This window comes from Hyla sarda, chromosome 12 (assembly GCF_029499605.1).
Source record: "Hyla sarda isolate aHylSar1 chromosome 12, aHylSar1.hap1, whole genome shotgun sequence".
Classification (NCBI taxonomy): domain Eukaryota; kingdom Metazoa; phylum Chordata; class Amphibia; order Anura; family Hylidae; genus Hyla; species Hyla sarda.
The window spans coordinates 13,811,811-13,834,960 of NC_079200.1; the positions used below are offsets into that span (position 1 = coordinate 13,811,811).

Here is a 23,150-nt window from a genome sequence, read left to right on the forward strand (position 1 = left end):
ATATCAACTGGCTCCAGAAAGTTAAACACATTTGTAAATTACTTCTATCAAAAAATCTTAATCCTTTCAGTACTTATGAGCTTCTGAAGTTAAGGTTGTTCTTTTCTGTCTAAGTGCTCTCTGATGACACCTGTCTCGGGAACCGCCCAGTTTAGAAGAGATTTGCTATGGGGATTTGCTTCTAAACTGGGCGGTTCCTGAGACAGGTGTCATCAGAGAGCACTTAGACGGAGAAGAACAACCTTAACTTCAGAAGCTCATAAGTACTGAAAGGATTAAGATTTTTTAATAGAAGTAATTTACAAATCTGTTTCACTTTCTGGAGCCAGTTGATATATATATATATATATATATATATATATATATATATATATATATATAAAAAAGTTTTTTCCTGGAATACCCCTTTAATGTTGAAAACGATGGTTTTATGACAAAAAAATCTAGTAGAACAGTGAAAGTCTCTTCTCGTCACAAAGTTTAAGGCCATTTATAATTTTTTTTTAAAGTTTTTGTCTCCACTCCACAAACTTCGGTTCCTATAGATTTAGCTGATGCAGCCAGAATTCATTTTCCTCAGCTTGGCGGGTAGGTTACTATCCAGCATTGTCCCGAGGGTCATCATGCCCTGCGTCTTCTTCTGGAGCTGGAGGTTTCCCGTAGATTGGGTCATACACTCGGGTTTGACCTTGAAGTATTTCAGCGGCGTACTCTCCGCACTGTCTTCGCACGTGGAAACCGTGATCCGCTGTATCTTTAGTGGCAGATCCCCGGTGCTGCACGCTCTCTCCACACTAGGGCTGCACATTCGTAGGAGTTTCCCTTGGGTTTGGTCATTGCCCCGGCCCAGTTTTTGGAGCTTGGTGGGAAGTAGACTGCTACCGACTTCGAAGACGTTGAGGTAGTCTAGAGAGCAGACCCTTTCTCGGTGATATTTATCACTGCACAGAGAGTTTAGAGGGGAGCTGGGGGATTGTTTCTCCTCTTGTTCCTTTACGCTATAGTAGGGGGTCGGGACTTCGAAGGTAGCGTGAAACTGGGAGTAGTCTACTCGAAAAAAGCCTTCCTCTAGAGACATGACCGGAAGGAATCTGTGTCCCCAAAGCACTTCGTCCTCTGTGTAAGATGTTCTCGCTTGGCACGTCATTCCTGTAAGATAGTCAATGCTTTATTAGATCCACTGAAAGCTGAGGGTTCACTTACTTATTGGGAAAAACAACAGTGTTCATGTCTAACTCATGTCATGGGGCCGGGAGTATTTGTTATTCTCATCACATCCACCTCTTTGAGACGACCACCCACTGGACTGGTGCAAGGATTTTTGCCACCCTAGGTGAAAGCTAATTTTGCCACCCCTTGACCCCGCCCATTGGCTCTACCCTTTGAAAGGCCCCACCTTACTACTGGGGTAACACACTGTAACAAACCCCCTCTTCATGTAATCTCGTTACTACTGGGGTGACACACTGTAACAAACCTCCTCCTCATGTAATCTCCTTACTACTGAGGTGACACACTGTAACAATACTCCTCCTCATGTAATCTCCTTACTACTGGGGAGACACACTGTAACAAACCTCCTCCTCATGTAATCTCCTTACTACTGGGGTGACACACTGTAATAAACCTCCTCCTCATGTAATCTCCTTACTACTGGGGTGGAACACTGTAACAAACCTCCTCCTCATGTAATCTCCTTACTACTGGGGTAACACACTGTAACAAACCCCCTCCTCATGTAATCTCCTTACTACTGGGGTAACACACTGTAACAAACCCCCTCCTCATGTAATCTCCTTACTACTGGGGTGACACACTGTAACAAACCCCCTCCTCATGTAATCTCCTTACTACTGGGGTGACACACTGTAACAAACCTCCTCCTTATGTAATCTCCTTACTACTGGGGTAACACACTGTAACAAACCTCCTCCTTATGTAATCACCTTATTACTGGGGTGACACACTGTAACAAACCTTCTCCTCATGTAATCTCCTTACTACTGGAGTGACACACTGTAACAAACCTCCTCCCCATGTAATCTCCTTACTACTGGGGTGACACACTGTAACAAACCCCCTCCTTATGTAATCACCTTACGACGGGGGTGACAATGTAACAAGCCTCCTCCTCATATAATCTCCTTACTACTGGGGTGACACACTGTAGCAAACCTCCTCCTCATGTAATCTCCTTACTACTGGGGTGACACACTGTAACAAACCTCCTCCTCATGTAATCTCCTTACTACTGGGGTGACACACTGTAACAAACCTCCTCCTCATGTAATCTCCTTACTACTGGGGTGACACACTGTAACAAACCTCCTCCTCATGTAATCTCCTTACTACTGGGGTGACACACTGTAACAAACCTTCTCCCCATGTAATCTTCTTACTACTGGGGGGGCAGGGTTTAGCTGGATGGACAGGTTCTTCGGATGCTGATTAACTTTATTCTTGTGGGCAGAGCGGCGCCCCCATGAAGAGTTCGCTCTAGGCAGCTGCCTATTTTGCCTATAGGCAGAGCCGGACCTGAGCACCCAGAATTGCATGGAAAAGTGGTATTTTATTGGGGTGGTCTATGGGCGCTGTGCATCATGTATGATGGACTGAAAATCGTTCACAAGAGGTCTAGTGTGGATAAGGGGATGGTCTTCTGGAGAGGTTTCCCTCTTTATATTATCCTAGCGATCTGCAAAGTCATTTCAGAGATACACAATCCATTGTTATACAGGACTGTCCCACAAAGGAGACCAGAAGAGGTGTCGCTTTATGTAAAAAGCATTAAAGGGGTTATCCAGGTAAAAACTTTTTTATATATATATATATAAACCGGCTCCAGAAAGTTAAACAGATTGTTAAATTACTTCCATTAAAAAAAATCTTAATCCTTTCAGTACTTATGAGCTGCTGAAGTTGAGTTGTTCTTCTCTGTCTAAGTGCTCTCTGATGACACCTGTCTCGGGAACTGTCCAGAGAAGACGCAAATCCCCATAGCAAACCTCTTCTGCTCTGTGCAGTTCCCGAGACAAGCAGAGATGTCAGCAGAGAGCACTGTTTTCAGACAGAAAAGAACAACTCAACTTCAGCAGCTGATAATTATTAGAAGGATTAAGATTTTTTCATAGAAGTAATTTACAAATCTGTATAATAAATAAAAAAAATGCTTAGGCGCTTCTCTATGGTATGTGGCCGTTGCTCACTAGCTGCTAGGTTTAGTATGATTCCCTATATGTCACTGATATAAAACAAGAGGGGGTTTGTTCAATCTCCCATTGCTTATAAAGAACTACAGAATTTTATAACCAGCGCTTAATGAGACGTAAAAGGTTGTGAGTATACAATGTACAAGGATTGTTACTCACATGTATCTTCTTTGTAGCGAGTGTGTCTTTATATCTTGCAATGTCCCGCAGCTCCTGGGTACACCCAGGAGCTGCGGGACATTGCAAGATATAAAGACGCACTCGCTACAAAGAAGATACGTGTGAGTAACAATCCTTGTACATTGTATACTCACAACCTTTTACGTCTCATTAAAGGGGTTGTGCGCTGCGCTGCAGTTCGGAGCTCCGCTCACAGCGTCTGGAAGTTCATTACTCCGCACGCTGTGTGCGGGCTTCCGTGTTTGCAGCCGCCGGGCATGACGTCACGCACGGCCCCTCGCGACGTCTCGCTCGCCCCCTCAACGAAAGTCTATGGGAAGGGGGCGCGACCACTGTCACGGCCCCTTCCCCATAGACTTTGGTAGAGGGGGCTGGCGTGACGTCACGAGGGGGCGGGCGAGATGTCACGAGGGGGCGGGCGAGGAGCCGGGCGTGACGTCACGCCCGGCGGCCGCGAACACGGAAGCCCGCACACAGCGTTCGGAGTAATGAACTTCCGGAGCTCCGAACTGCAGGGCAGCGCACAACCCCTTTAAGCGCTGGTTATAAAATTCTGTAATTTACAAATCTGTTTAACTTTCTGGAGCCAGTTGATTGAATTTTTTTTTTCCCTTGAATACCCCTTTAAAGGAGTACTGTAGTGGAAAATAAGTTATAGATCGAGGGGGGGGGGGGTCCGACCGCTGGGACCCCCCACGATCTCCTGTATGGGGCCCCGGCAGTCCGCAGAAAGGGAGCGTTCTGTCCCTGCATGATGTGGCGGGTGACACACCCCCTCCATGTATCTCTATGGGATAAATTGAGGGGGCGTGTCGGACGCCGCTTCATGCTGGGGACGGACACACCCCCTTATAGCGGACTGATGGGGCCCCTTAGAGATGATTGGATAGGGGATAAGTTCTTCTCCACTACAGTATTCCTTTAAAGGGTTATATTTTGGACCAAATTAATAGTGCTTTCACCAAAATATTTCCAAAAAAAAGCAACTTTAAAGAGGACCCGTGGTCAATCAAAAACTTATAATAGGCACGGGTGCCCAGGTGAGCCTAGAAGCCACCCCTATTTTGTAATAAAGTTACTATTTACTAAAGGCACTAGATCAGTGGTCCCCAACCCAATCCTTAAAGGGGTTATCCAGGAAAAAAAATATCAATTGGCTCCAGAAAGTTAAACAGATTTGTAAATTACTTCTATTAAAAAAATCTTAATCCTTCCAATAATTATGAGCTGCTGAAGTTGAGTTGTTCTTTTCTGTCTAAGCGCTCTCTGATGACACCTGTCTCGGGAACTGTTCAGAGTAGAAACAAATCCCCATAGCAAACCTCTTCTACTCTGTGCAGTTCCCGAGACAAGCAGAGATAGCAGCAGAGAGCACTGTTATCAGACAAAAAAGAACACCTCAACTTCAGCAGCTGTTAATTATTGGAAGGATTAAGATTTTTTAATGGAAGTAATTCACAAATCTGTTTAACTTTCTGGAGCCAGTTGATATGAAAAAAAAAAAAAAAGTTTTTCACTGGAATACCCCTTTAACCACAAAGGGACACAGGGCGTACAGGTACGCCTTCGGTCCCTGGTACTTAAGGACCCAGGGCGTACCCGTATGCCCGTGGGAATTTCGGTTCCCGACGCGTGCCGGGCAGGGATCGGGGTGACTGCTCATAACTATCAGCAGGCACCCTGCGCAAATGCCAAGGGGGGTCATCAGACTCCCCCATGTCGGCGATTTGCGCCAATTCCGGGTCATACGGGTCTATGGTGACCCTGTGACCCGGAATATAAGGGGGATCGGGGTTGTCCAAGACACCCACGATCCCCCTGAAGGGATAGGAGTGAGGTGACGGGTGCCACCCCTCCTATCCCTGCTATTGGTCGTCAAGAAGCGACGACCAATAGCAGATCGGGGGCAGGGAGGTTAACTTTTGGTTTCCCTTGTTCGGCCCACCCACAGTAGGCGGGGCAGAACGGAGAAACCGACAGAGGGCCAGCGCCGAAGATCCACTTACCCATCAACGGCGGCGATCGGCGGCGGGGATCGACGGAAGAAGAGGACGGCGATGCGGCTCCCTGGATCCTACGGAAGCCGATGAGTTGCCTAGTAACATCTGGAGGGCTACAGTCTGATACCACTATACAGTGGTCTCTAAACTGTAGCCGTCCAGATGTTGCAAAACTACAATTCCCAACATGCCCACACAGAAGTTTGCTGTCTGGGCATGCTAGGATTTGTAGTTTTGCAACATCTGGAGGACCACAGTTTGAAGATCACTGTGCAGTGGTCTCTTAACTGTAGCCCTCCAGATGTTGCAAAACTGCAAGTCCCAGCATGCCCAAACAGCTGTTTCAACATGCTGGGAGTTGTAGTTGCGTACCTTCAACTGTTGCATAACTACATCTCCCAGCATGCCCTTCGGCGATCAGTACATGCTGAGAGTTGACATTTTGCAACAGCTGGAGGCACACTGGTTGGAAAATCCTGAGTTAGGTAACAGAACCTAACTGAAGGTTTTCCAACCAGTGTGCCTCCAGCTGTTGCAAAAGTACAACTCCCAGCATGCATGGTCCGTCAATACATGCTGGGAGTTGTAGTTTTCAAACAGCTGGAGGTTTGCCCCCCCCCCCCCCCCATGTGAACGTACAGGGTACATTTACACGGGCAGGTTTACAGTAAGTTTCCTGCTTGAAGTTTGAGCTGCGGCAAATTTTTCGCCACAGCGCAAACTCCTAGTGGGAAACTCACTGTACACCCGCCAGTGTGAATGTACCCTAAAAACACTACACTACACTAACACCTAATAAAGAGTAAAACACTACATAAACACCCCCTTACACTGTCCCCCCCAATAAAAATGAAAAACGTATTGTACGGCAGTGTTTCCAAAACGGAGCCTCCAGCTGTTGCAAAACAACTCCCAGCATTTCCGGAAAGCCACTTACTGTCCAGGCATGCTGGGAGTTTAGCAACAGCTGGAGGAACCCTGTTCGGGAATCACTGGCATAGAATACCCCTATATCCACCCCTATGCAATGCCAAATTTAGTCCTCAAATGCGCATGGCGCTCTCTCACTTCGGAGCCCTGTCGCATTTCAAGGAAACAGTTTAGGGCCACATATGGGGTATTTCCGTAGTCGGGAGAAATTGCACTACAAATTTTGGGGGCTTTTTCTCCTTTTACCCCATATGAAAAAGAAAAGTTGGGGTCTACACCAGCCTGTTAGTGTAAAAAAAAAAAAAATTACGCTAACATGCTGGTGTTGTCCTTTACTTTTTATTTTCACAAGAGGTAAAAGGAAAAAAATACCCCCAAAGTTTGTATGGAAATACCCCATATGTGGGCGTAAAATGCTCTATGGGCACACAACAGGCTCAGGAGTGAGAGCGCACCATGTACATTTGCACAGGGGTGGCTGATATAACAGCGGTTCTGACATAAACGCTAAAAAATAAATACCGACATTTGACCCCATTTTGAAAACTACACCCCTCACAGAATGTAACAAGGGGTATAGTGAGCCTTAACACCCCACAGGTGTTTGACGAATTTTCATTAAAGTTGGATGGGAAAACGAAAAAAAAAATGTTTTTCACTAAAATGCTGGTGTTATCCTATATTTTTTATTTTCACAAGGGAAAATAGGAAAAAAGCCCCCCAAAATTTGTAGCCAAATTTATTCTGAGTAAGAACATACCCCATATGTGGATGTAAAGTGCTCTGCGGGTGAACTACAATGCTCAGAAGATAAGGAGCGCCATTGGGATTTTGAAGAGAAAATGTGTCTGGAATTGAAGGCCACATGTGTTTACAAAGCCCCCATGGTACCAGAACAGTGGACCCCCCAACATGTGACCCCATTTTGGAAACTACACCCCTCATGTAATGTAATAAGGGTTACAGTGAGCATTTACGCCCCACAGGGGTCTAACAGATTTTTGGAACAGTGGTCCGTGAAAATGAAAAATTTTATTTTTCATTTGCTCAGCCCACTGTTCCAAAGATCTGTCAAATGCCAGTGGGGTGTAAATGCTCCTTATTACATTACATGAGGGGTGTAGTTTCCAAAATGGGGTCACATGTGGGGGTCCCCTGTTCTGGCAGCACGGGGGGCTTTGTAAACACACATGGCCCCCGACTTCCATTCCAAACAAATTCACTCTTCAAAAGCTCAATGGTGCTCCATCTCTTCTGAGCATTGTAGTTCGACCGCAGAGCACTTGACGTCCACACATGGGGTATTTCCATACTCAGAAGAAATGGGGTTACAAATTTTGGGGGTAATTTTCTCCTATTACTCCTTGTAAAAATGTAAAATTTGGGGAAAAAACAGAATTTTAATGAAAAAACATTTTTCTTCATTTACACATCCAACTTTAACAAAAAGTCGTGAAATACCTGTGAGGTGTTAAGGCTCACTGTACCCCTTGTTACGTTCCTTGAGGGGTGTAGTTTCCAAAATAGTATGCCATGTGGGTATTTTTGCTGTTCTGGCACCATAGGGGCTTCCTAAATGCGACATGCCCCCCCCCCCCCCAAAACCATTTCAGCAAAATTTGCTTTCCAAAAGCAAAATGTGACTCCTTCTCTTCTGAGCATTGTAGTTCGCCCGCAGAGCATTTTACGTCCTAACATGGGGTATTTCCATATTCAGAAGATATGGGGTTACAAATTTTGGGGGGCATTTTCTCCCATTACCCTTTCTAAAAATTTGGGGAAAAAACTGCACTTTAGTGAAAACTTTTTTTTTTTCATTTACACAGCACTCCAGGCTGCACTTCCTGTGCTTGGACTTCGGTCCTAAGTCTGTGTATGAGATGGGGGAAAATGTGCTCTTGAGCTTTTTTAAGCACAAATAAAACATAGAAAACTTCATTTTTTTTAAACAAAGTATATTAGAAATCTTTTTTTATTTACCATAAGGAGTGCAATAGCAACAAATTAGTTTAAATGAGAGTGCCCATTTAAGGGGTTAACGCATAAGGAGTGACACGAATACCCCTTTAATCATTATCGGGGTACTATGCCCCTATCCAAAAAATAGGGAATAAAATGTCTAATCTGCAGGACAGCACTACAGGGTTCTGAACCTGGAAGAGGAGTTCACTCCATCCACTGGAGGACTGGGGGGTCCTGCCATAGTTCACAGGGGGTCCCAGGGGCCAGACCCCCGCAATCAGACATCTTATCCCCTATTCTTTTTATAGGGGGATAAGATATTTAGGGGCAGAGTAACCACTTAAAGGGGTACTCCGCTGCCCCAGCGTTCGGAACATTTAGTTCTGTATGCTGGGTGCGGGCTGCGGGGGTCATGACGTCACGGTCGGTCATGCCTCCCTCGTGATGTCACACCACACCCCCTCAATGTTAGTCTATGTGACAGATGCTACGCCCCTCCCATACACTACCATTGAGGGGGCGTGGCATGATGTCACGAGGGGTGTGGCCTTCAGCCCACACCTTGCATTCTAAACGAATGCCGGGTGCTGCACAGAGATTGCAGGGGGTCCCCACTGCAGGACCCCCACGATCAGACATCTTATCCCCTATACTTTGGATCAGGGATAAGATCTCTAGGGTCGGAGTGCCCCATTAAAACCCACCAACATTCTGCTTTTTTTCAGTAACTCCATTGGAATAGAACAGGGAAAACTTAAAATCCCGGACTCCAGGATTGGGTTGGAGACCTCTGAACTAAGTAGTAAAATTCCTTTATCTCATGAATTGGTAGACGTGGCGAGAAAAAAAAAATACAGCAATGGAAACGGCACCAGAGGCTAAAAAGGCTCTTTATAATGAATTACTTTTCAGAAAGTGGGATGTGTCTTTTAAGCTCCTGACAGCCTATCTTCTGCCTGTCCAGTTTATGAGGCATCATCTCTGATGTCATGTACAAGTCAGCCAGGAATTGCTCTGACCTTTAAAGGGGTACTCCAGTGGAAAAAAAAATTTTTTAATCAACTGGTGCTAGAAAGTTATACAGATTTGTAAATTACTTCTGTTTAAAAATCTTAATCCTTCCAGTACTTATCAGCTGCTGTATGCTCCACAGGAAGTTGTGTAGTTCTTTCCACTCTGACCACAGTGCTCTCTACTGACACCTCTGTCCATGTCAGGAACTGTCCAGAGCAGGAGAGGTTTGCTATAGGGATTTGTTCCTGCTCTGGACAGTTCCTGACATGGACAGAGGTGTCAGTAGAGAGCACTGTGGTCAGACTGGAAGGAACTACACAACTTCCTGTGGAGCATACAACAGCTGATAAGTACTGGAAGAATTAAGATTTTGAATTAGAAGTAATTTACAAATCTGTATAACTTTCTAGCACCAGTTGATAAAAAAAAAAAAAAAAAACATTTTCCACTGGAGTACCCCTTTAAAGGTCAGAGCAATTCCTGGCTGACTTGTACATGACATCAGAGATGATGCCTCATAAACTGGACAGGCAGAAGATAGGCTGTCAGGAGCTTAAAAGAAACATCCCACTTTCTGAAAAGTAATTCATTTTAAAGAGGACCTGTGGTCAATCCCAAAAAATTAATCTTATTTTTTGTTTGGCCGTCACGCCCCCTCCCATAGGCTTGCATTGAGGGGGCGTCACCGTGACATCACGAGCCTACAGCGCTGCTCCCGATGCTCTAAACAAACGCCGGGTGCAGCAGGGAGATCCGACATCTTATCCCCTATCCAAAGGATAAGATGTCTAGGGGCGGAGTACCCTTTTAAGATATGAAAGCTGAGCTGTGATTGGTTGCTATGGCCAAAAAATAGCCAGCTTCGGTTTTGAGCGGATTGAGAAATCTGGGCCACTATGTACATATTCTCTATATTTCACCCTCCATACAAGCCCTGCCCATCTTTCTACTTAGATTTGAACTGTAAATACTTTTAGTGGAGCAGTAGACCTTTGCCTTGACCGTGTTTCATAGAGTCCTTATGGACAGGTAGACATCTGCAAGATACGAGCACCGGTCCAGTAGATTGGGACTCGTTAAATGGATTCTTTACATGAGGCAGCCTAGAGGGAGCAAAGTGAATGGGGGAAATTGTGGGCTCACTGGGACTTTTAGTTCCACGCCAGTCATGGTAGCTATCATGCTGGAACGAGGGCTTTCCCAAGGGCGTTTTACACTCCATAGGCTGGCACAGGAAAGCGGGACTGCACAGCTGGTACAGATGGTGATAGTTCCCCTGGGCACATCCTGTTAAGTGTCCAATTAGCTGATATTTGGGATGCCTTTGTGGTCCAGCGATTAAGCCAGACATGTGCATGATAAAACATTCTTCACATAGAAACATGTAACTCTGCCACAATATCGGAGGCACACTCTCTTAGTCGCAAATAACAGATATGGCTGGAGAAGGGGGGTCACCCTTCAGGTAGTGTGGTGGGATATAGGAGTTATAGAAACTCGCTCTAGCCTTAAATACAGCACTAGTCCTGGGTTCTTTTCACTAAAGAGGGTATATACTGCACTTAGTTGGCTTCCAGTGAATAACCAAAAGGTGCTTACTCACTTTTGTGCTGCAAGGCCCTACTGCGGGATGCAGGTCTCAGTACAGGATAGTTTAGTAAGCCACAAGGTATCAAGGCCTGGCCTAAAGCCCTGAAGGTTGTTTAAAGGGGTACTCCTTTGGATAAGATGTCTGATTGCTGGGATCCGCCACTGGGGACCCCCGCGATCTCTGTGCTGCACCCAGTGCTCGTTTAGAGCGTCGAGTGCAGCGCCAGAGGCTCTTGATGTCACAGTTGCGCCCCGTCCGTAACGTCATGGTCACGCCCCCTCAATGCAAGTCTATGGGAGGGGGCGTCATGCCCCCTCCCATAGATTTGCATTGAGGGGGCATGGCCGTGACATCACGAGCAGGGCATGATCGTGATGTCAAGAGCCTCTGCCCCAAATCGCCAGTCATCGGGGACGGAGCGAAGTTCGCTCCGTGCACCAGATATCTGGGGTGGTGCAACCAAGATCGCGGGGGGTCCCCAGCGGATAGGGGATAAGATGTCTAGGGGTGGAGTACCCCTTTAAGACCTCTAGTTTCAGTCTCTGAGGATAAATTCCCCTTCATCAGGTCATCAGGATATAATATGGATTCTCCACAGGAGCAGCTCAAACCAAACCAAGCTGTATTTTAGTCCAATGAGGGAGCTAGAGTATTTTCCTCTACATTAGACTAAACTAGTTTCCTCTCTTTTAGGAAGTTTTGGGCAAACTCCTCCCCCAATCTATAATTTGTCCAATGCAAAGGGTATGGGCCTATATAAAGTGTACCGGTTAACCCCTTACTCACAGCCAAAGGACAGGATAAGTGATTGAATAACAAAAAAGTAGCGCTGAACACCATGAAAACAAAACAAATGACAATAAGTCACTAATGTTCGACAACCCAACTCACGTGCCCAATAGGTAAACACTAGGACATGATGGCCGAATTGTTTGTGCAGCCATTCACTTACATCATTGTCATCAGCCGACTAACAATGATTTTTGTTGCCGCACAGTCCCTGCGATCAGCTGACGAACGGTCATTGGTTGGTCACTGGCTGAGTCCTTTACATGGGGCAATAATTGGCCCATCCGACCAATACTCCCACCATGTAAAAAGCCCTTTATTCACCCTAGCCCCCTTTCTTCTATCTGGCCTGTTTCCTCTGTCGCACTCCCCCGTCTCACTCTCTCTGCCTTTTTCGTACACCTCTGGCTCCCTCTTCTCTTCCCTCTTCCCCTTCTCTTTATTCATATCATATTCCCCGAGTTAAATCATGAATTATTGACCGGCTGAGTTCACATGCGTTCTGCTCTTTTCTGGAGCTTCAAGCTCATGGAAATATTATGATTCCCTTAATTCTCACCTGTGGTTTCGACGATGCCTTCCAGAATGACAACTATCTCGAACTGCTCGCTCCGCAGTGATTTCTGGGACAGATCAAAGAACGGGCTCCGGCAGTTGATCTCGTGGCAGATAGTTAGCGGAGAAACCAGGAACAGCTGATCCGCTCCGGTTCCAAATCCCACATCCAGCTCACGTTGGTCAAGCGGCAGGAATTCACCTTCTGGGGTCTGTCTGGACTGAGAAACAATGCAAATATTAAATACTAAATCATACCAGAAATTATCCCTATAATACGAATCAAAGTAATGAGCAGAGCAAATGATTGTCCCATCTGGTGCCTGGTGTCATTTATAATTCATTACAGATATGGCTCCATAACATAGGCCCATCATAGATCCCTACCGTACCCCTCTAGGCCATTTCACACGCAGGCATGTGGAGGTCTGTTTTATCACATTGCATATTAACCCATAAGAAAAAATGGTGGCAAAAAATGTCCCATCACACTCTATGTACATATGTAGTCCAACAGAGTTCACTTCTATAAGAGGGTATTGTCAGGGACCGACCAGGGAACAGGGAGAGTGAGCCCTAAACTGACCCTAAATCCGCTCTCCCTGCCTACTTGCCCATTCACCCTAAACGGTGGATCGACAACTGGGTGCCGGTCCCTCCCTGAAGTAAAGTGCAGGGGCCTAAAAACACATACTAATAAACAGTCGGTCACATGCCAGAAACATAAAAGGAACATAGAACTCTGTTTATAAGTTCAGAGGGAACAGATCAGTGAGCAGCACAGAGGACACTTATAGACCAATGGTAAAGCTAAGTGATCATGTACTCTATGATCAGTGCATGTACAAAAACTCCAAAGATCTGAAATCATGAACTAATAAACAGATAGAGTTCAAAACACCAGACACGAAAATGGATGAGTCTGAACAGACTCCAGGAACAGACAGGAATATAGCATAATCCCCTAGACAACCTCCGGTAGACACAGGAATAACAATCCCTTCTGAGCCCCCACGGACAGGTAAACGGGATCTATCGCTAAAAAGGAATATTCACAATCCCTAAACCTCCAGTAGACACAGGATCAATTTCCCCATGGACCGGTAAAAGGGATATCTAGTTACAACTCGAAAACGGATACAACAGGATATAATTATAGAACACAGTTCACACTGAACCCAAAACAGAAACCGAATTATAGAACACTGTTCACACTGAACACAAGACAGGAAAACAGATGAGTCTGAACAGACTCCAGGAACATAGGACACTGTACGCAAACAGATACAAGTACAATGGACAAAGATCAGATCAACCAAACAGGATATCAGGAGAAAACACAGTGTGAACAGATAAAAAGCAGAAAGGACATACAAATCTTAAAACCGACTATACAAACACAGATTAAAATCTACTAAAAGCATGCTATCTAACCATGGGTAAAAGCCCAGAATATATAAAAGATAAATGCAAGGTGCATGCTAAAACAGAGATAGCAGATTAAAAGCTCAAACAAGGAGTGTTTCACCAAGAGCTCCATAGCATCATGTCCATGTGTAAGTCTGTAATCACCAGCACTGAGGCTAGACAGAGCTGATCTTAAGCAGACACACCCTAAGAGCCATTGGTTGAAAAGCCAAAGGCTTTTAACTATTCACTGAACAGGGAACATAAAACTGTTCACACACAACCAAACCAATAGCTGCGTGTGAACACAGGCCAAGAAAGACATGACAGGTATATAAGGTATCTTGTTGGCTCCCAGTGAGTTGCCAAAAGGTGCTTACTCATTTTCGTGCTGCAGTGCCCACAGAGGGATGCAGGTCATTGTAGTAGTACAGCTTTGGTAGCCACAAGGTATCAAGGCCTAGCCTAAAGCCCTGAAGGGTCATAAGGTAGCTCAAGGCCCGTGTCCAACTTCTCTCCACAGTTTGTCTCAGGATAAATTCCCCTTTATCTGGGCTTATTCACTTCCTCTGAAGGGACTAGGAAGTTCACCAGGATATAATGTGGATTTACCACAGGGGCAACTCTGCGCTGACCCCTTGTAACCTGGTCATACACTTTAGATTAACATTGGCCAACTACATAACATGAATGGTGGCCTCCCAGACCCAGAAGCTTATCTCCTTGTGAACAAGCCTGGTCCTTTTATTCTTGACATTTCAGAAAAGTTTTTTTCTTTTTTTAGTGAGGATCTATTAGGGGAGCTTATAGCGGAAATTACCTACAGGGGGCATCCTTGGGTGGGGAGGACTACCTACTGAGGGAATAGATTGCCTGCCTACTGGGGAATCAATGGTGGATGTGGTGGTGGGGTTTACCTACCTATTTACTGGGGGTAAATTTCCTACCTACTGGGGGGAAATCCAGAGACAGTAGATTCCCACCTACTGGGGTATTTCAGGGGGGAAATAAACCACCTATTGGTTAGGAATTACTTACCTACTAGAGCAATTTTAGGAGGGAAATTACCTACCTACTGGGGGAATCTACTTACCGACCCACATCCAATCCCCCTACCCCTCCCCTCCCAACTTACAAATACTATGCAGGGCACTCAAGGGAGGCATTATATTGGGCAGGGAGGGATAAGAAAAAGTGGGGAAGGTGCAGGGGCAGGTCATGGTTGGAAGAAGTCTTCATGAGCAAATGGGCCGCATAGAGAACAAAAGGAAAGAGAACCAATCCATGAAGACATCACCTGCACTGTAACCTCTAATACGCTCTGTGGCCCCTGTGAAGAGCCGGGGTCACGTTCTTTACTCTATTGGAAATGTTATCCCTTGTATAATAGTGTTATTAATGAATTTTATTTAATAACAGTATGATGGTTTGTTAAGTCTGCTCTGCTGCTTGCTTGCTCCAGGCTTTTGATCTATTCGTCTCTGTGTTCCTTCGTCCTTCTCCGTTCCTGTGTTGTCCAGTATATGTTGTTTTTGCTTGTTTGTATTTTGTATGACGCATCCTACAAGCACTACAGTTCCTGTCGTTGCAACTTTATAAAGGGGTGAATATATTTATTCTCAGGTACCCCCCACCCTTACTGGTGGATATTCAAATGTATATAAGGTATATGGGCTTATATGTTTATTTCAATGACCAGCCACTTGTATCTATGCTTGGCCCACCAGCAAACAATTCCATTAAAGGGAATTTATTAGCTATGCTATTTAACTGTACTACAGGGGCTGTAAAGCTGGTGTAGTTCATAATATAGTGTCTGTACCTGTGTTTCACGGTGGGTCTCTCAGTTCTGTGATTTTTTTGCCCTGATGTTTATTTTTAACAGCATACAAAATTAGTTTTGTCTCAGGTTTTCCCAGGTTGCAGTGCGGCCTGAGACATTACATCACTAGTCAGGTGATGAAAGGGAGCGTGTCTGCTTCAATGGGTAGAGTGACCGCTGGGTGGGAGGTGACAGCTGGAGGCGATCTTGTTAGAAAACACTGGTCTATTGCATGGAAGGGAGCTCAGGTGTGTTTCAATGGGTGGGGTGGATGATGTGTGGGGAGGAGAATAGTGACCTCACACTTACAAACAAGGTCACTATTCTCCCTCCCACACATTTTTGCAACAGCTGGAGGCGATCTGGTTAGAAAACACTGGTCTATTGCATGGAAGGGAACACAGGTGTGTTTCAATGGGTGGAGTGGCTGATGTGTGGGAGGGAGAATAGTAACCTCACACTTACAAACAAGGAATTATGGAACTTGTAGTTGGAGGGAGGGAATTCAAACAGGAAATGGCCAGTTCACAAAAAGATAGCCTCAGTATTATGGTAATCTCACAACATAGGCATTTAGCCCCAAGACAAGTGGAGATCCTTCCTAAGCATGTCCATTACTGTCTGCCAGGTACGTACTATAATCGCCTTATGGTGGAGAACCCCTTTAAATGCTGGCGGAGGTGACAGTGTTGTGATTTATATTCCCTTTATCTCATTTGTATAATGAGATTTATACACTAAGTCAGACCACATTATAAAAACCCTCTGCAATGGCCATATAACGTTCTGGTTCCCTATGACAGGAGACGGTCCGAACAATAGCAACCTCAGCACCCGCGACCACTGCTCTGCACTTCAAGACTTTATAAGATATACCGTGAACCTGCTGGATGAAACCGGAAGGTATTAGTTAAATATTAACGCTAACCCTCTTCTCCAAAGCTTTGGTATATAAATGTTTAAATAGATTAAAAATGCAATATAAAAGCACTGGAAATAGTTGTATACGACTATGTTGCAATACCTGTCCTTGCCTATAGAGTGGCGCTGTTTAAAAAAATAAAATAATCTAATAAAATAATGTCTAATCTCAGACATTCCCTTAAAGGAGCACTCCGGCCCCAAGACATCTTATCCCCTTATCCAAAGGATAGGGGATAAGATGTCTGATCTCGGGGGGACCCCAGCAATCTAGCATGCAGCACCCACCAGTGAGCACTGCAGGAAGCGCTGGAGGCTCTCAGTGTTATGCCTCCCGACCACGGGGATGGAGTATCATGAAGTCCCGACTCCGCCCCTGTGTGCCGTCACGCTCCGCCCCCTCAATGCAAGTCTATGGGAGGGGGCGTGACAGCCGTCACGCCCCCTCCCATAGACTTGCATTGAGGGGGCGGGGCGTGACGTCACATGGGGGCGAAGTCGTGATGTCAGCGCTTCCTGCAGTGCATACAGGTGGGTGCTGCATGCTAGATTGCGGAGGTCCCCAGCGGCGGTACCCCCGCGATCATGCCTCTTATCCCCTATCCTTTGGATAGGGGATAAGATGTCTTGGGGCCGGAGTACCCCTTTAAAATGAGTCTGCAAAAGCATCTGCATCTGCTCCTCAGTGATGGTAAATCCCCAGGGCCACAGTCTCCATTTATAAGACGGATATAACCTCATACGCTTTACAGCAATGGCAGAAGCTTCACATTATTGGCTGATATAAGAGCAGAACGTGATATTTGCCTCGAAGCTTTAGCTGCATATATATAATTGATGTCCAATATGGGAGGTGCGGATCGCTGGCTGTATCCTGCTCGGCAGAAAAGCTGTAGATTTCTGAAACTGTGGCCAAGTGGACGGTGGTCTGTAGGGTTGAGGCCGACTCATGAAGCATTGAAATAATTAAAATTAAAATAGGTCACCATTGCTCTATCTGTATATTGCTACTGCTATTTCTATGGGATTAGGATGTATGGCAGTTATACACCAGCCTACAGCTCTATCTGTATACTGCAGCTTCTGTCTCTATGCGATCAGGCTATATAGTTGTTATACACCTCCCCTCCAGCCCAATCTGTATACTGCTGCTATCTCTATGGGATCAGGATATATAGTAGTTATCCACCTCCCCTCCAGCTCTATCTGTATACTGCTGCTGCTCTCTTTATGGGATCAGGATATATTGTAGTTATACACCTCCTCTCCAGTTATATCTGTATACTGCTGCTACTGTCTCTATGGGATAAGGATATATAAAAGTTATTCACCTCCCCTCCAGCTCTATCTGTATACTGCTGCCGTTATCTCTATGGGATCAGGATATATAGTAGTTATACACCTCCCCTCCAGCTCTATCTGTATACTGCTGCTATCTCTATGGGATCAGGATATATTGTAGTTATTCACCTCTCCTCCAGCTTTATCTGTATACTGCTGCTGTTATCTCTATGGGATCAGGATATATAGTAGTTATACACCTCCCCTCCAGTTATATCTGTATACTGCTGCTACTGTCTCTATGGGATCAGGATATATAATAGTTATTCACCTCCCCTCCAGCTCTATCTGTATACTGCTGCTGTTATCTCTATGGGATCAGGATATAATGTATAGTAGTTATTCACCTCCCCTCCAGCTCTATCTGTATACTGCTGCTATTTCTATGGGATCAGGATATATAGTAGTTATACACCTCCCCTCTAGCTCTATCTGTATACTGCTGCTATCTCTATGGGATCAGGATATATAGTAGTTATACACCTCCCCTCCATCTCTGTCTGTATACTGCTGCTATCTCTATGGGATCATGATATAAAATAGTTATACACCTCCTCTCCAGCTCTATCTGTATACTGCTGCTATCTCTATTGGATCAGGATATATAGCAATTATACACCTCCCCTCCATCTCTATTTGTATACTACTGTTGGTATATCTATGGGATATGATATATAATAGTTATACACCTCCTCTCCAGCTCTATCTGTATACTGCTGCTGATATCTCCTGAAGTTGTGTTTTTGCAGCAGTTTTTTTTTTTTTTTTGCAGTGATTTTCCCAACATTATGGCTAAAATGGTAATATTGTACCCCAATTGTACATAACCCAGTATGATTGTGTCATTTTTATGAAAAATTTTTTGGGGAAAAAAAGCCAAAATGCAGTTTAAAATGTTTGAGGAATGCATGAAAAAATGTAAAGTGTGAACACAGCCTAAAGACTACAAATCTTCATAAAACCCCTGAATTGTGATTATAGGTAAAATCCCTTTTGGCTGCAGTGGACGAGGGTCTTCTTCTGGGATGACGTAGGGTTGAGGCCCACTCACTGAGGTCCCCCTTGGAAAATGATTGGATCATAGCAGATAAGCTCAAGCAGATCTGTGCTGGAATTGAACTTGAAAACCTTGTGTTTCGCAAAGATTAATGGAGCGTGCCAAATTTATATCTATCAAAATGAGTACGGAAAAAAAAAAAACTGTACGAGTAGAGAAATTAACCATTTCCCTGGTGTTAAGCATCAGAGCTAGGACCCTCTGAAATGGAGAACCTGACGACTTTCAAGGGACAGTCAAAGACTTAAAGGGGTACTCCAGTGGAAAACTAATTTAAAAAAATCAACTGGTGCCAGAAAGTTAAACAAATCTGTAAATTACTTCTATTAAAAAAATATTAATCCTTCCAGTACTAATCAGCTGCTGTATGCTCCAGAGGAAGTTGTGTAGTTCTTTACAGTCTGACCACAGTGATCTCTGCTGCCCTCTCTGTCCATGTCAGGAACTGTCCAGAGCAGCAGAGTTGTGCTATGGGGATTTACTCCTACTCTGGACAATTCCTGACATGGACAGAGGTGTCAGCAGAGAGCGCTGTGGTCAGACTGAAAAGAACTACACAACTTCCTGTGGAGCATACATCAGCTGATAAGTACTGGAAGGGTTAAGATTTTTAAATAGAAGTGATTTGCAAATCTGTTTAACTTTCCGGGACCAGTGGATTAAAAAAAAAAAAAAAAAAGGTACTCCACTGCTAGACATGTTATGTTATTTCCTATCCAAAGGAAAGGGGATAACATGTCTGATCTCCGAGCTGGCGCTGTGGTGCTACGGTCACGGAAGCCTGAGGCTTCTGTGATCGTGACATGATGCCACGCCCCCTCCGTTCATGTCTATGGGAGGAGGCATGTCAGCTAGTACACAGCCGTCACGCCTCCTGCCATAGACATGATTGGAGATCGTGACATCATGCCACGCCCCCTCCGTTCATGTCTATGGGAGGAGGCGTGTCAGCTAGTACACAGCCGTCACGCCTCCTGCCATAGACATTCATGTCTATGGCAGGAGGCGTGAAGGCTGTGTACTAGCTGACACGCCTCCTCCCATAGACATGAATGGAGGGGGCGTGGCGTCATGTCACGATCACGGAAGCCTCAGGCATGTTATCCCCTTTCAGGAGATCAGACATGTTATCCCCTTTCTTTTGGATAGGGTATAACATGTATATGGGGGGGGGGGGAGAGTACCCCTTTAAGATACAAGGAAGGAGCGCTCCATAGTGTCAAAGAATCTAATGTACAGCTCAATCGCTCTGGAATAGTATACGCTTACCCCAGCGAGTTGCGCACACCATAAATAACGGATACAGGTGTGGAAGTTGTAAGGTCCCTCCGCAACCCTCCTACCCAAAAAGACGAATGCAAGGAACGGACAGCTTCAAAGAACATAGGCAGGGTGATAGGCTCCGAAGGGATCAGGCCAGGATAAGATGAACAAGGGAATATTTATTGGACCAGCATGCAACGCGTTTCCAGGCTCGTAGGCTGCTTTGTCAGGCGCTGCCTGATGAAGCGGCCTACAAGCCTGGAAATGCGTTGAATAGGCGGGGTGATAGGTGCCGAAGGGATCAGGCCAGGATAAGATGAACAAGAGAATATTTATTGGACCACAATGCAACGAGTTTCCAGGCTCGTAGGCTGCTTTGTCAGGCGCTGTCTGATGAAGCGGCCTATGAGCCTGGAAACGCATTGCATAGGTGAGGTGATAGGCTCCGAAGGGATCAGGCCAGGATAAGATGAACAAGGAAATATTTATTGTACCAGCATGCAACGCGTTTCCAGGCTCGTAGGCCGCTTCGTCAGGCGCTGCCTGACGAAGCGGCCTACGAGCCTGGAAACGCGTTGAATAGGCAGGGTGATAGGCGCCGAAGGGATCAGGCCAGGATAAAATGAACAAGGGAATATTTATTGGACCACAATGCAACCCGTTTCCAGGCTCGTAGGTCGCTTTGTCAGGCGCTGCCTGATGAAGCGGCCTACGAGCCTGGAAACGCATTGCACAGGCGAGGTGATAGGCGCCGAAGGGATCAGGCCAGGATAAGATAAACAAGGGAATATTTATTGTACCAGCAAGCAACGCGTTTCCAGGCTCGTAGGCCACTTTGTCAGGCGCTGCCTGATGAAGCGGCCTACGAGCCTGGAAACGCGTTGAATAGTCGGGGTGATAGGCGCCAAAGGGATCAGGCCAGGATAAGATGAACAAGGGAATATTTATTGGACCACAATGCAACCTGTTTCCAGGCTCATAGGCCGCTTTGTCAGGCGCTGCCTGACGAAGCGGCCTACGAGCCTGGAAACGCGTTGCATAGGCGGGGTGATAGACGCTGAAGGGATCAGGAATATTCTGATCCATAGTGTGAAAGAATCTAATGTACAGCTCAATCGTTCTGGAATAGTATACGCTTACCCCAGAGAGTTGCGCACACCATAAATAACGGATACAGGTGTGGAAGTTGTAAGGTCCCTCCGCAACCCTCCTACCCAAAAAGACGAATGCAAGGAACGGACAGCTTCAAAGAACATAGGCAGGGTGATACGCGCCGAAGGGATCAGGCCAGGATAAGATGAACAAGGGAATATTTATTGGACCAGCATGCAACTGGTTTCCAGGCTCGTAGGCTGCTTCGTCGAGTGCTGCCTGACGAAGCGGCCTACGAGCCTGGAAATGCGTTGAATAGGTGGGGTGATAGGTGCCGAAGGGATCAGGCCAGGATAAGATGAACAAGGGAATATTTATTGGACCACAATGCAACGCGTTTCCAGGCTCGTAGGCTGCTTTGTCAGGCGCTGCCTGATGAAGCGGCCTAAGAGTCTGGAAACGCATTGCATAGGCGAGGTGATAGGCGCCGAAGGGATCAGGCCAGAATAAGATAAACAAGGGAATATTTATTGTACCAGCATGAAACGCGTTTCCAGGCTCGTAGGCTGCTTCGTCAGGCGCTGCCTGACGAAGCGGCCTACGAGCCTGGAAACGCGTTGAATAGGCAGGGTGATAGGCGCCGAAGGGATCATGCCAGGATAAAATGAACAAGGGAATATTTATTGGACCACAATGCAACCCGTTTCCAGGCTCGTAGGTCGCTTTGTCAGGCGCTGCCTGATGAAGCGGCCTACGAGCCTGGAAACGCATTGCACAGGCGAGGTGATAGGCGCCGAAGGGATCAGGCCAGGATAAGATAAACAAGGGAATATTTATTGTACCAGCATGCAACGCGTTTCCAGGCTCGTAGGCCACTTTGTCAGGCGCTGCCTGATGAAGCGGCCTACGAGCCTGGAAACGCGTTGAATAGTCGGGGTGATAGGCTCCAAAGAGATCATGCCAGGATAAAATGAACAAGGGAATATTTATTGGACCACAATGCAACCCGTTTCCAGGCTCGTAGGTCGCTTTGTCAGGCGCTGCCTGATGAAGCGGCCTACGAGCCTGGAAACGCATTGCACAGGCGAGGTGATAGGCGCCGAAGGGATCAGGCCAGGATAAGATAAACAAGGGAATATTTATTGTACCAGCATCCAACGCGTTTCCAGGCTCGTAGGCCGCTTCGTCAGGCGCTGCCTGACGAAGCGGCCTACGAGCTTGGAAACGCGTTGAATAGTCGGGGTGATAGGCGCCAAAGGGATCAGGCCAGGATAAGATGAACAAGGGAATATTTATTGGACCACAATGCAACCTGTTTCCAGGCTCATAGGCCGCTTTGTCAGGCCCTGCCTGACGAAGCGGCCTACGAGCCTGGAAACGCGTTGCATAGGCGGGGTGATAGACGCCGAAGGGATCAGGAATATTCTGATCCATAGTGTGAAAGAATCTAATGTACAGCTCAATCGCTCTGGAATAGTATATGCTTACCCCAGCGAGTTGCGCACACCATAAATAACGGATACAGGTGTGGAAGTTGTAAGGTCCCTCCGCAACCCTCCTACCCAAAAAGACGAATGCAAGGAACGGACAGCTTCAAAGAAAATAGGCAGGGTGATAGGCGCCGAAGGGATCAGGCCAGGATAAGATGAACAAGGGAATATTTATTGGACCAGCATGCAACGCGTTTCCAGGCTCATAGGCTGCTTCATCGGGTGCTGCCTGACGAAGCGGCCTACGAGCCTGGAAATGCGTTGAATAGGCGGGGTGATAGGTGCCGAAGGGATCAGGCCAGGATAAGATGAACAAGGGAATATTGATTGGACCACAATGCAACCCGTTTCCAGGCTCGTAGGCCGCTTTGTCAGGCGCTGCCTGATGAAGCGGCCTACGAGCCTAGAAACGCATTGCATAGGCGAGGTGATAGGCGCCGAAGGGATCAGGCCAGGATAAGATAAACAAGGGAATATTTATTGTACCAGCATGCAACGCGTTTCCAGGCTCGTAGGCCGCTTTGTCA

General features: G+C 46.1%; 1 protein-coding gene across 2 annotated transcripts in view; it reads right to left on the reverse strand.

The window, feature by feature from the left end:
• Positions 1 to 372: 372 nt before the first annotated feature.
• Positions 373 to 23,150, reverse strand: part of LOC130296775 (G protein-activated inward rectifier potassium channel 1-like) — a 62,403-nt gene continuing 39,625 nt past the window's right edge. The window contains exons 2-3 of one of the 2 annotated variants that reach the window (XM_056548691.1): positions 12,235 to 12,451; positions 373 to 1,149 (exon numbers count right to left, since the gene is read on the reverse strand). In XM_056548691.1, coding sequence (XP_056404666.1) covers positions 548 to 1,149; positions 12,235 to 12,451 — 819 coding nt within the window. In that variant the 3' untranslated portion in view covers positions 373 to 547. Of the gene's footprint in view, positions 1,150 to 12,234; positions 12,452 to 23,150 lie in introns of those variants that run through there. The other variant, XM_056548692.1, reaches the window with a different exon arrangement.